Here is a 13,538-nt window from a genome sequence, read left to right as displayed (position 1 = left end):
GCAGCAGCATCTCTGTCATCTATCTGAAGAGCTCAGGTGGCTGATGGCATCTCCAGGGTCCCAGTCCTGGACTCCTCATCCTTCCCTGCTCTACACGCATCACTGAGTTCGTCAATAGCGCTCTTAATTAGCTCAACTCATAGATTTAGCCAGTCGAGCCAATCATAATTGCACAGCGTGTAATGGAATGGGTGAACAGTAGTGATGGGCAAATGAAGCTTTGGTGAACCACTGAACCACTGCCGTGTGAAGCTAGCGACAGTAGCAGAAAAAAAAAGATGGCTGCCACATATACATTTTCAACATAAAAGTCCTTAAGTAAACCAGTATTTTCAGTTACATCTACTGGTTTGGGTAAGGACTTTTATGTTAAAATCTACATGTGGTGACCATATTGGATTTTTTTCATTAGTGTCACTAGCTTCACACTGCTGTGGTTCAGTGGTCCATCAAAGCTTCATTTGCCCATCACTAGTGACCAGTAGTGATGGTGAATATGTAGAGTCTAGGAGGTGGAGCTGTAAGCTGAACTTTGTTGAGGTCCTGCGCCGTTGGTCCTCATCACTATGCCTCAGAGATAAATAATCCCATCCTCGTCGCCATTTATGTGGTCAAAATTACTCCCAAGACGACTGGTGTGAGACTATAGCTTTATTCACGATATTCACAGAGACTGTTACCCAGAGTTACGCTGGAGTAGTCGGCTGAAAAAGAGACATGAATGGCTCTTCCAAAGCACATGTTCACTTCCTCCAGCAGTTAGACCACTGTTGCGTAACACTAGTAGGGGTTTTCCTGACATGTTTTTCACAGCATGTACAGTACAGGGCCTGGATTGACACTGTGTGGAGACTCTGTGTATGAGATCACTCAGAAGAGGGGGTCAAACTGAAATGACCTGTGGGCCACAGTGCATGGGGCAGTGTAATAGGGCAACATCTCAAAACGGTCATTTTAAACCGCTGATAAATAGCTAGTTGCGTATTCTCTTTAACAGCCTATGTCTGTGATATCAAGTGAATTGATATTAGCAACTCTTCAGGGCTCTACACTAACATTTTTTTCCAGGAGCACTTGTGCGCCCAAGTTAAAAAACTTAGGAGCACAGACAAAAATTTGGGCGCACAGTCACTTCTGTACTTAACTTACACATAATCTAACATTACACTGCAGCTAACAGTTAAATGTGCCAGTGCACCAATTGCGAATATTAAGAATGACTGACAACATTTAGGCTACAGGAAACAGGATTTTAAAGATCAATGCCTACTTTATTTTCAGTCTGTTCCATTTTCCTACATTTTGTTAATGTAAAATAATATAATACATTGACATATTTGCATTTAGCCTGTATATTAAGTATACTGTCAAATGTAGGCTAATTTATTTATTTGTGAATCCATCTGTAGCTAATCCAAATATGCCCATGGTGACCTATCTGACTGCATATTGCCTAATACTACTACTAAAACAGTCTATTTTCTCTTCCACAAAACCCAACATAGGCTATCAAGGATATATATATATTTTTTTATCCTTTTTTTTTTTTTTTTTTTAAATATCTGCATTGATGGGGGCAGTAGACAAACGTTAGGCCTACTTTTGTTTTGCACTTCAGCTTGTATTCGGTGTAAACAAACAAGCATGTGTGGAAGCGTATTACGGGAGGCTACTTTTGTGCCTGTTCGCTACAGCTATATTTTGCATATTGCAGCCAATACGTCAACTGGGATAAAAGGCATGTTAGGTTACCTTTTCTTCTCTCACTGCATTCTCAGAATCTCATCCTGTTACTCCTATTTCCGATGAATTCGGTGGACAGAAGAACTAATTTTTTCAATCTTTGCATCTTGGCTGGCTAGTCTAACTTTCCGCTTTTTCTGCGCGCTCTTGGATTTGATAGAAGCGACTACTAGCGAGTCACACCGATAAATTGCTGATGGGAGGTGTAGTTTTTATGCTGAATTCGCGACGTCATTCTATGGTTTGCACATGTTTCTCGATGTTGCAGTGTATTTTGTAGACAAACATTGACATGGTTAGAAGTCATTCGCACCAGTGCGCCTAAATATCTTTTTGCACTCGCACGCCATCATTTTTACTCGCATGTGCGAGTGAAATGGGCGCACTGTAGAGCCCTGCTCTTGTTATAGGGAACACCTGTGCATATCTCTTTACGTTCTGCCATTGTATTTGTGACTGCCATTTACTTTCTAAATAACATGCCTTTTCTGGGCATACAATGTTAGCACACTGCATCATAAGGTCACTTTCAGTCATTCAGAAACGGTTCCTCTTTAAATTCCTTTTCATATTGCTTAGCTTCACTAGCTTCATGGCCACATCACTGTCTTGTCTGGCTCTTGGTTCTCCTGAAAGACGTGTCTCTGAAGCTGTGCTGCTTTTCTCTCCCTCTCATAGACCCCCCATTTGCATGATTGCTGTTACTGGCGCTTTAGGGTTTTTTTTTTTTTGTCCTTGCGCAGGTTGTCGGGACAGGTTTCTGGCTCATTATTGAATGATGAAGAATGAGTCGTAATTGTCTACATTTTTTTTTAAACTGCCAAAGTGTCTGGTGAATATTTGCGTTTTCTTCAGAAAGACATTTGATTACGAGACCACTACAACGTAGTTGACCCACAGCCAACAAAACTCAAAATTGATATATGGCTCGAATCTCTTCACAAATGTAAATCAACCAAGGGCCCAAGAAGCTGTCTTGCAGGCTGGGAGTTTGAGACCACTGACTTCGACAGAGGCCTCTTGTTCAGTTAATTCAATGAAGCACAGTCTTGTTTTGTAGGTCCTGTTAACTCATCATCCTACTTAATATGTATGTCTCCATCTCTCTGACACACACACACACACACACACACACACACACACAGACAGACAGACACACGCACATACACTAAAAAAAACAGCCTAGTCTGTCAGACTGGTGAGCAAAAACGAGCAACAAGAGACAGAAGGAGGCATTGATCCTGTGTTTCTGAATCAGGCACTCTGATCATAATCTGCTGTCAAATAACCTACAGCATTAAGAACACATGCGTGAGGGTTCTGAGGTTTTTTGCACGACCGGAGATTAGATAGATAAACACACTGTCTTGCTTACTATGCTGAGGCTTCAGAGCTGTAGATAAACCATTCTATACAGGCATTTGATGGACACCTGTTTTGTTTTGTTTGTTTGGTTAATTCATCCTGAACATGCACGGTCAAACCTGCACACAAAGCTTGATAGAGGCCCTTATAGCAGTCAGCGAGCGTTCTGGAACTTCTCTGTGTGGCTTATTGAGTACACAGGGGAATGTCAAACCTGCTACACACACACATACACACAAATATACCGGTAGGCAGGTCAATCATTGCTCAGACCTCAGTGCTCTCTCTCCTCGGTGGTGTTCATTGGCCTCTCATAAGGGGTTCCTGGGATGTGGAGGTGGGTAGTGACAGAGTGGTGGTGGTGGTGTTGTGTTATTGTGTTCTCTCGCATTAATCTTGGTATCAGACCTCTGTGCCTCACATATCTGTCAGTCCCTGAGGAGGCATTGTCCCAGTGACACTGTGGTCAGGGCTTCCCCTTATCCATCTCCACCACCTGATGCCACGATCAACTACCCCCCCAACCCCCCGGCCCCCCACCACCACACTCATACACATACATACACACACATATATAAACACACACACACATCCCTGCTCCCATCACACGCACAAATACACACACACACTCGTACACATACATAAACACACACACACACACACATATCCCTGCTCCCATCACACGCACAAACACACACACACTCATACACATACATAAACAAACACACACACACCAGGGTGTCCGCGGGGTTGTAAAAAGTATTAAAAGGTAGTAAATGAAATTAGCCAAATTTAAGGGCATTTAAAAGTATTAAAAAGTAATAAACGTCATCTGATGAGGTATTACATTTTCGAACCACTAACTATGATGTTTTCCATTTGTGTTAAGTGCACATCCTAAAATTCGCGTGAATTTATTTATATTATATTATTTATATGTGCGAGTAGGACCTGAGCGATATGTCAGTGTGCGTTCGCGGTAAAAACTTTTAGCGCCCCCTCAAACTCTATGCTCAAACTGGATATACGGCTGGCTTACTGCCTAAACTTGTTGCCAAAAGTTCGCTACTATTGACGATGTCCTGGGAAATTTTATTTTTTCGGACGTTTGGTTAGAGGACTCGAGATTCAAAGACTGGCTTAGGCTAAGAGCAGCAGACATAGCCTAAACTAGGCCTAGCCTACATGCAGTATCACAATAACCCATTTTCAAATGAAAAGTCCCCATAAAGGCAGAAGGCCTTTTCATTCAAGCAAATATATAATTAAATGAAAGGGGGAAAAAACCAAGAATATAACATGTAAACATATGCACATGTTATAAGGGGTTATTTGCAATGAGCTACCCCTGCCTTGACTACAGAATAGAGGTCTGACAGTGTTGCTTTGTTTAGGCTATAAGATTACGGGCTGTATTTTGGGCTCCAGTGCATGGCGTTAAGTTCGTTATTCACCCGAGGAAAGTTTAATTTGGTATTTTGCACGTTTATTTTTTAAGCATTGCGCCCAGGGGTGTGGCAATTAACAACCTAGGGAGGGGCCTAACGCGTTGTCTAAAAATCGCTATCATACACCACCTAAACCTCGTCAGAAGTCAATGGCGAGTTGTTCATATGCTATTTTAAGAGTGCATGTCAACAGTCATATTGGACATCATATTGGACATTTGCATGGACATCATTATGTCCATGCAAAGTATTACAAATTGCACGATTACAATGGGAAACATAATTAGAATAAAGATATTACGAAATACTGTACATCTCATGATGAGTAGTTATTCACCATCATTTGCAAATTGGTAATGACGGTTAAAAGTGATTAGGGGAGAGGCGAGAGACACGTGTGGAGCACAGCTGAAGACGCACTGTCACAAGATATAAGCAACTCCTCTGCAGGATAAATGTTGTTTTATTCAGTCATTTGAGCAATATTAGGGTAAGTGTTGCTTTTTCCAGCCTATGTTTTCGATGGTAACCCATTGTCAGTCAATAGTGAAAGTAACTGCATATAACCGTCTTCGTTGACTGACACCTTGGTGAAGTTAGTTTCACTTTGCCAATGAGTTCAAATAATAGACGAGTGCAAATGGTTTAAGAATGACAATTCCATACAGTCTCGCAAGCAGCCTCCTTCAAATGCGCCGTTGAATGCCAAAATACCGATGCATTTATTAGACATATCGCGCGTTGCGCCGTTAAAGGGAATGACAGATGTCATTCTCATTGATTTAAAATTGATGTTACGCCCCAAACACACCCATATGACTGATTAACCCATTTACTCCTAAAATGCCTGCTAAAAACGCCTATAGAATCCTATGGCATTCTAGACTAAATAACCTTATTTCCTGAGGGTTTTCTGAAAACATACTAAAAATTGTCAACGTCTACCAAAATGTAATATCTAAGCCTCTGTAGCACCTAGAAACATTAAATAAAAAGCATGCTGCGCTACGCAGCATCCAGCGGGAGGGTCAATGTTGCGCTACGCAGCATCCAGCGGGAGGGTCAATGTTGCGTCATGCAGCATCCAACGCGAATGGGTTAAAAGACCTAGGAACACCTTGTTACGCCATGCGCTCCACTTTTGATAATGAAACCCCTCCCAATGTGAACTGGACATCCTACTAAATTCGAATAGACTTTTGACGAGTGACGATGCACTTTAGAATGTCATGATGGGGCCCTTAACATTTTCTACCCTCAGTAAATGTCATGTTAAGGTTAGTTTAACAGGTGTTACCTTTACATTATTCAAAGCTTGCTCAGGAGCTATAGGGTTACTCCCTTGATGTAGTATGTGATGAGATCAAAGTCCCAATAGACTTGCTTAAAATTAGTGGAATATAAGAACCTGTGTAGGTTTGTATAGGCTGTATAGTAATATGCTATCAATATATTATAATATAATATATTTTAAGTCAATTTGTCAATTAGTTTCCACAAAATTCCCCAGAAGTCACCATTTAAGGGGTTATTTTTTTAAATTTTCGTCACAGGGAGCATGCAGGCCCAAAAGTATTTTATCACATGGGGCCCATATTCTCCAGCAGCACCCAATTAATAATTAGTATTTTTGTAAAATGTGAGCCTATTTTTGAATGTGATACCTTGACTGGCAAATTATATGAGACAGCAAGGGTGTGTGTGTGTGTACTGCGTATGGTCGCGGGCCTTTTTAGAAGAAAGTCCAGTATACCTTTTCTTATTTTTATTTGTCATTTTGTCTTGATTGAGAGAGAATGATAGTGAAAGAGTGTAGTGCTGGAGAAGTGGTGTGTGCTCTTCCTACACATAACAATGAAATAAATTTTTTATCTTGGGTTAGGATTAAATAACAAATAATTGTGTATCGGCCAGTGTTTTTATTGAAGCAAAAAAGGAACAAAGTATCCAGTAACTGTAATAAGATACTTGATTTGAATTGTAAGCATTGCTACACTTTCTTACTCAGAAAGTTAAGTAACAAAAATGACCGTAATCTGTTACTTTATAATTAGTCACGAAAGGTTGCCGCTAGTTGCAGCTCAAAGTCGTGTTGGTATTAAACAATATTGTGAAGGTATTAAAAAAGGTATTAAATTCAACTTAAGAATTTCTGTATATACTCTGACACACACACACACACATCCCTGCTCCCACACACACACACTCATACACATACACATACATACACACACACACACACACACACACACACTCATACACATACATACATACACACACTCATACACATACATACACACACATACATATACATACACACACACACACACACACACCCCTGCTCCCATCCCCACCCAAGCTGTCCTCAGCCCTTCTCCCCTGGCTAGTTGAAGCACTGCAGCAGAGTGCCAAGGCGCTAGACTAGATAGAAGTGTCTGTGCGCATTTGTGTGTGTCTGTCTGGCTATGAAGATGTTATTGATATGTGTGATACTGCGTAAACGTGTGTGTGTGTGTTTGGATGAATATGGAATACTCCAGTGAGTTATGTGATGCCAATGCACTGACTGTTAAAAATGTTTCTGTGCACACCTCAGACCTCAGGCTCTTTAACGGCCGCCTCATCGAGCTCACCACTGGAGGTATGGAGACTTTTAGCTAGTCAGCTAGTTAGCCGTCTTCCTCCATCCAGTCCTGGAGAATCCCCAGTAGCGCCTTCTCCTCTCTCCCAGCTTAGATTAAACTGATCTGGAGTCAGGTCCCCTCCCACAGCATAGACCCAGACTGTAGATCAGAAATCAGATAGAGGATGTTGAATAATGTTAATGCCTTATGAATTGGTTGATGCCAAATCGTGTGTGTGTGTGTGTGTGTGTGTGTGTGTGTGTGTGTCCACACTGCCAGTGCTTTGATCTCGCTCCAGGCACGGCAATAGCCATGTTTACACCAGTCTTTAGTCCCATCACAGTATTTGGCCGAGACTCTCTGTGAACTGTTAGTGACTCTCTCCACCGCTCACCATGTTGGTCTGAAACACTTGTGTCCCTGGGCCCGTGGAAGGGCACTCTCTCGGTCGCTTTAACATCTTAGGCTTCCGGTGGACGATGACCTCCGGTAGGCTCCGTGCCATGGCTGCAGCAGCTGTGATTGGTCCCAACCCTGCTGTGGAACACTGAGTTGAGCACGGTCAGTCTGCCCCTGTCACTCACAGATACGTCCTCGCCCTAGGCAGGACTTTGAACTTTGACCCTGCCTGTCATTGGACCCTGCAGGCGGCTCTCTCAGGGCAGTGCTACCACTTCCACACATTCTTTTGCTCTCGCTCAGAGCCCCCCCCCCCCCTTTCTTTGGCACGTTCACTTTTCAGTTTTGATTGTTTATTGGTTGTGTAATCTTTGCTGATATCGAATGTCTCTACTTAATGAGAGGTTAATTAGTTTTAGATCTTGGAATCTGTCTTTATGGCAGAGCAAGGTTACGCTGATCTTGGAAGGTTATTAAAACACACACACGCGCGCGCATGCGCACACACACACACACACACACACACACACACACACACACACACACACACACAGCTGATAAGAGCTTATGTAAGTCAGCAGGCTTCGCTCTAGTGCCTGTTGGCACATTGTGCCCACTCAGATCCAATGACGTGACGGAACCCCAGCTGGGTTTGTTTTGGGACATTAAATTAATCACACACGCGCACACACACACACACACACACACACAGTCGCACGCTATAAATCTGTCCCCTGCCAGGAAAGGTGCTTATGTAATGTAAGTCAATCCTGCCGTGTGTGTGTGTGGTGCACTTCTCAAGGCCAAGGCCATATCACGTATGTCACTGCCTGCTACCAGCTAGTGTCTCGGTCTCAGGCTACAGCAAGCCCTCTATCCTCCTCGAGGAATCTTTACATATAGAAACATCGGCCCTCTAGGGTTGTGAGCGTATGAGTCACTAAAGATTTCATACGTGTGTGTTCTGCTGAGAAGCCCGTGTGTGTGTGCGAGAGCGAGAATATGTGGGTTTATTTAGGCGCCTTATCAGGAAGTATAGCCTGTTCTGGACAGAAGCTCTACTCACAGCATGCGTAGGCGAGTCTTTACATAACATTTTCCTTACTCATGTCATGTAAAGCTTATATGTGCAAACACATACACACAAACACATGCGCACGCACACACGCACTTACATACACACAAATTACTCCTATTGGGGCTTTTGATGAGTTCCTGTGTGAAACTAAGCTTGTAGTATCAGCCCATCCTAATGACAGCGGTTCACCTTTAAGACGGTACTCATGGGAAATGAAGAGGGACAGAATGTTTTTCGTGGGTCATGATGCCAGTCAGGGCATGTTTGCATTCCAGATGTTGAGCTTAGAAAGGATCGCGCACACTGACCATTTTGCAAGCAATTATGTATTTTAGAAAATACGTTTCGGTCTTAGACAGTCATCAGGTAAAAAAATTTTTTAAATATTTTTTATTAAATAAATAATTGCTTGCGAAATGGTCAGTGTGCGGGATTCTTTCTAAGCTCCTGATCTGCAATCTTTGCTTATATCCAACGCACCTGCCCGACGAAAGAGGTGTGCAAAAAGCCTTCCTACGTTGCATTACATTTCAGATGTTGCAAGTCAGCTCGTTTAATTTCTCTTAACATCTTATGGCCACCTTACACCAAACAACTTTGACAAAATTTTGGATAGATTTTTTAAAGATTGTAGTCTTTTAGCTAATGCCCCCCCATTCAAGCTTTACTCAAAAGACTCTTTCAAGAATCTTTCCTGAATCTTGTCAGAGTTGTTTGGTGTAAGGTGGCCATTAACTGACATACATCAAGACCTATACAGAGTTCCCAGAGCATAGGAAGTCCTGTGTTCCATGGCGCACGCGGGGTTAAACCTGCTCTGTCAGGCAGGGCCTATGGTGTGGGATCTCTTCCTGCTAGTACATTTTGTCCAGCTCACGTGTTGGTGGGTGTGTCCGTGTGTGTGCGTGTGTGTGCGTGTGTGTGCGTGCGTGCGTGTGTGTAGCGTGGCGGAGGTTGAACTTTTCAGGGAAATGGGTGACATCCACTGTGAGAGAGCAGTGTGTGCCAGCTCTGGCATTAGACACACACACACACACACACACACACACACACACACACACACACACACGTACACAACAGTGATCAGTGGGGGTGTACACATCTGTGCTGTATCGGTAAACACAGAGGTTACCCCTGCGGAGGTTAATGACAGAATACACACACACACACACAAAACACACACACACACAGAGAGAGAGAGAGAGAGAGAGAGAGAGAGAGAGAGAGAGAGAGAGAGAGAGAGAGAGAGAGAAAGGAGAGTGAGCAATACCCACTGGAGCTGCACACATTTGCTCTGTAAACACACTTTACATGCGCCGCTACAGCTAGAGGCTACGAACCTCACAGACTTGCATATATACGCCCACACACACACACACCTGCTGGAAGCTGCTGCCAATGTAGGGAAAGAGTCCCATAGCTGTAAGCATGGATTCTTCTGAAAGGTGAATGTGTAAAGGCCTGGGAGTGTTGAAGTGGAAGCCGTTCCTTTGCTGCTCAAGCATTGGCCCTCTCCCGTGCCATCCCGAGCTGTGATTGGCCATCTCCCGTGCCATCTCATGCTGTGATTGACCAACTCTCATGCCATGCTGTGATTGCAAGCTCTTGAAGCGAGAGCGCAGAACACTGACTGACGGTCATTACCAGAGCCAGCAGGAGCTTGACCATCTCAGGGTGTCAGACCTGTGTGTGTGTATCTCCCCTGGAGTGCTGTGTCTGGTGTGTGTGTGTGTGTGTGTGTGTATCTTGATGTGGTGTGGTGTGTTCCTGGTGTGATGTGCAGTTTCACGCTTTCCGCATGTTGTGTGGCTGCTCACACCTGTTCCACCTTGTGTGGCTGTCATCATCATGCTTTCCTGATCCTACACGGCTCTCGCCATCACGCCTTCTCACCCCCCACACACCCCCCTTCGCTCTCCCCACCCACACCCCACCCCCCCCACCCCCCCCACTCTGGAGCTTCAGCCTCTCCTCTCTGCCAAGCTCCAAGCTCTGTCTGTTCTTATCACTCGGTCTCTCTGTAGTGTTGCCTTCAAGCCCCCCCCCCCCCCCCCCCCCCCCCTTCCACTTTTCAGCTTTGTGTGCTATCTGTTTGTCGGTTTCTCAGTGTGATCACCTGCTTCTGAAATCTGTGCCACTGTCATCATCTCAAAACCCCAAATCAGGTTGTTTGATTAATGACATGGAAATTATGATTGACAGATTGTTGTGTCTGTCTGTGTGTCTGTGTGTGTGTCGGTGTGTTTGTGATTCCTGACTAACGTTATGTTTCTCCTTGTGTGACTGTCTTCGTTGGCCCACTGTGTATTTGATGTTGGGGTGTTGGAATGGGGCGCCCTGTCCAATCTCCTGACCTCCCCTTGCCCCCCTCCCCCTCCGTCCGGTGTCTGGGTGTGTGTTCTGTCAGGGTTCTACGGTCTGGATGAGTCGGATCTGGACAAGGTGTTCCGGCTGCCCACCACTACTTTCATCGGGGGCAGCGAGAGCGCTCTACCCCTCAGGGAGATTATCCGTCGCCTGGAGGTACAGACAGACACACACTCACACACTCACACACACATACATGTATACAAACACGCATACAAAAACCTTCTGGAACAAAAATCTGGAGCACCATTTAGAACCTGATAAAATACACATTCAGTATGTATGTTACACACACACACACACACAAATTTTGTGCAGGTGCACACACACTCACATGCGCACACACAGCATGCTCAAATGAACATGTGCTTACGCAATCCCATATAGAAGCTCCTGGATCTCACTGGTTAAACATTAACATGCTTCAGTTCCCCTGCATGTGTGCAAACACAATAAATGTATCACACACACACACACACCCCTCACGTGTTGCCTATGGCTGCACGCCTGTGCACGTTGCTCACTGCTGCCCCCTGCCTGCTGCAGATGGCATACTGTCAGCACATCGGCGTGGAGTTCATGTTCATCAACGACCTGGATCAGTGCCAGTGGATCCGGCAGAAGTTTGAGAAGCCCGGAGTCATGCAGTTCAGCCTGGAGGAGAAGAGGACGCTGCTGGCCCGCATGGTCCGCTCCACCAGGTACGAACCAGGCGCACGCACGCACGCACACACACATAGTTCATAAATACATACATACATACATACATACATACATACACACACACACCATACAGTTATGCAGGCATAGACAGGACACCATGCTTCACACATAAGCACTGTTCACTCAGGAGTGTTCACAGGCATGCCGACGTGTTGGGTCTGTTTAACACACACAGACTCATGTGAAGAAGGATCTAAGCGTGTGTTAAAATTGTTATTATTGGGCAAACAAGATATTCAGTGTCGGAGTGAAGATGTTAGGAGCAGAATACAACAGAAGATGCCATTACAACATAGTTAACGTTTCACCGGAAATAAGTGTACAGGAAGAGCCTTTCGTGCACATAGACTATTTATAAGTTGTTGAAGCACCAGAATGAGTTTGAAGCTGTTATTTTAAGGTATAAGAATATGTGTTGCTTCAAGTGTCCACATCCTGGACATCAATCCAGACTTGCATACGCTACATAAGTGCATCAGGGAAGTTATGTGTACATGTGGCACTCACACCTTTGCACACATACATAAACACACACACACATGTTGTGCTGTGTTGTCATGCTTATATGTGAGTGTGTGTTGTGGTACAGGTTTGAGGAGTTCCTGCAGAGGAAGTGGTCATCTGAGAAGCGTTTCGGTCTGGAGGGCTCCGAGTCACTCATCCCCGCTCTTAAGACCATCATCGACAAGTCCAGTGAGAACGGCGTGGAGAGTGTCATCATGGGCATGCCCCACAGGTGTCCACAACGTCCCAGCACACAGCTGCACAGATCAGCGCAGCGATACAGCACACAACTACTGCACAGCACAGCACATAACTACTGCACAGCATAAGCGATACAGCACATAACTACTGCACATAACTACAGCTCAACACAGCGATACAGCACAGCGATACAGCTCAGCACAGCGATACAGCTCAGCACAGCGATACAGCTCAGCACAGCGATACAGCACAGCACAGCGATACAGCACAGCACAGCGATACAGCACAGCACAGCGATACAGCACAGCACAGCGATACAGCACAGCACAGCGATACAGCACAGCACAGCGATACAGCACAGCACAGCGATACAGCACATAACTACTGCACAGCACAGCGATACAGCACATAACTACAGCTCAGCACAGCACAGCGATACAGCACATAACTACTGCACAGCACAGCACAGCGATACAGCACATAACTACTGCACAGCACAGCACAGCGATACAGCACATAACTACAGCTCAGCACAGCGATACAGCACATAACTACAGCTCAGCACAGCGATACAGCACATAACTACTGCACAGCACAGCACAGCGATACAGCACATAACTACTGCACAGCACAGCACAGCGATACAGCACATAACTACATCTCAGCACAGCGATACAGCACATAACTACTGCTCAGCACAGCACAGCGATACAGCACATAACTACTGCACAGCACAGCGATACAGCACATAACTACAGCTCAGCACAGCGATACAGCACATAACTACTGCACAGCACAGCACAGTGATACAGCACATAACTACAGCTCAGCACAGCGATACAGCACATAACTACTGCACAGCACAGCACAGTGATACAGCACATAACTACAGCTCAGCACAGCGATACAGCACATAACTACAGCTCAGCACAGCGATACAGCACATAACTACTGCACAGCACAGCACAGCGATACAGCACATAACTACTGCACAGCACAGCACACACTTGCTGTGTGTGTGTAGAAACTTTAACACACCATGTTATGTGACAAAGACAAACGTAAAGTGTGTGTGTGAAAGCTAGC

General features: G+C 44.7%; 1 protein-coding gene across 5 annotated transcripts in view; it reads left to right on the top strand.

Annotated features, from left to right (window-relative positions):
* The window catches only part of ogdhb (oxoglutarate dehydrogenase b), a 41,292-nt gene that overhangs the window by 12,278 nt on the left and 15,476 nt on the right, over positions 1-13,538 (top strand). For all 5 annotated transcript variants that reach the window (XM_042058728.1, XM_042058731.1, XM_042058730.1 and 2 more), the window contains 3 exons: positions 11,065-11,180; positions 11,571-11,725; positions 12,337-12,483. In XM_042058728.1, coding sequence (XP_041914662.1) covers positions 11,065-11,180; positions 11,571-11,725; positions 12,337-12,483 — 418 coding nt within the window. The remainder of the gene's footprint in view (positions 1-11,064; positions 11,181-11,570; positions 11,726-12,336; positions 12,484-13,538) is intronic.

Source organism: Alosa sapidissima, chromosome 13 (assembly GCF_018492685.1).
Source record: "Alosa sapidissima isolate fAloSap1 chromosome 13, fAloSap1.pri, whole genome shotgun sequence".
Classification (NCBI taxonomy): domain Eukaryota; kingdom Metazoa; phylum Chordata; class Actinopteri; order Clupeiformes; family Clupeidae; genus Alosa; species Alosa sapidissima.
Note: the sequence above shows the minus strand (reverse complement) of the source record. Positions and strands in the feature narration are given on the sequence as shown.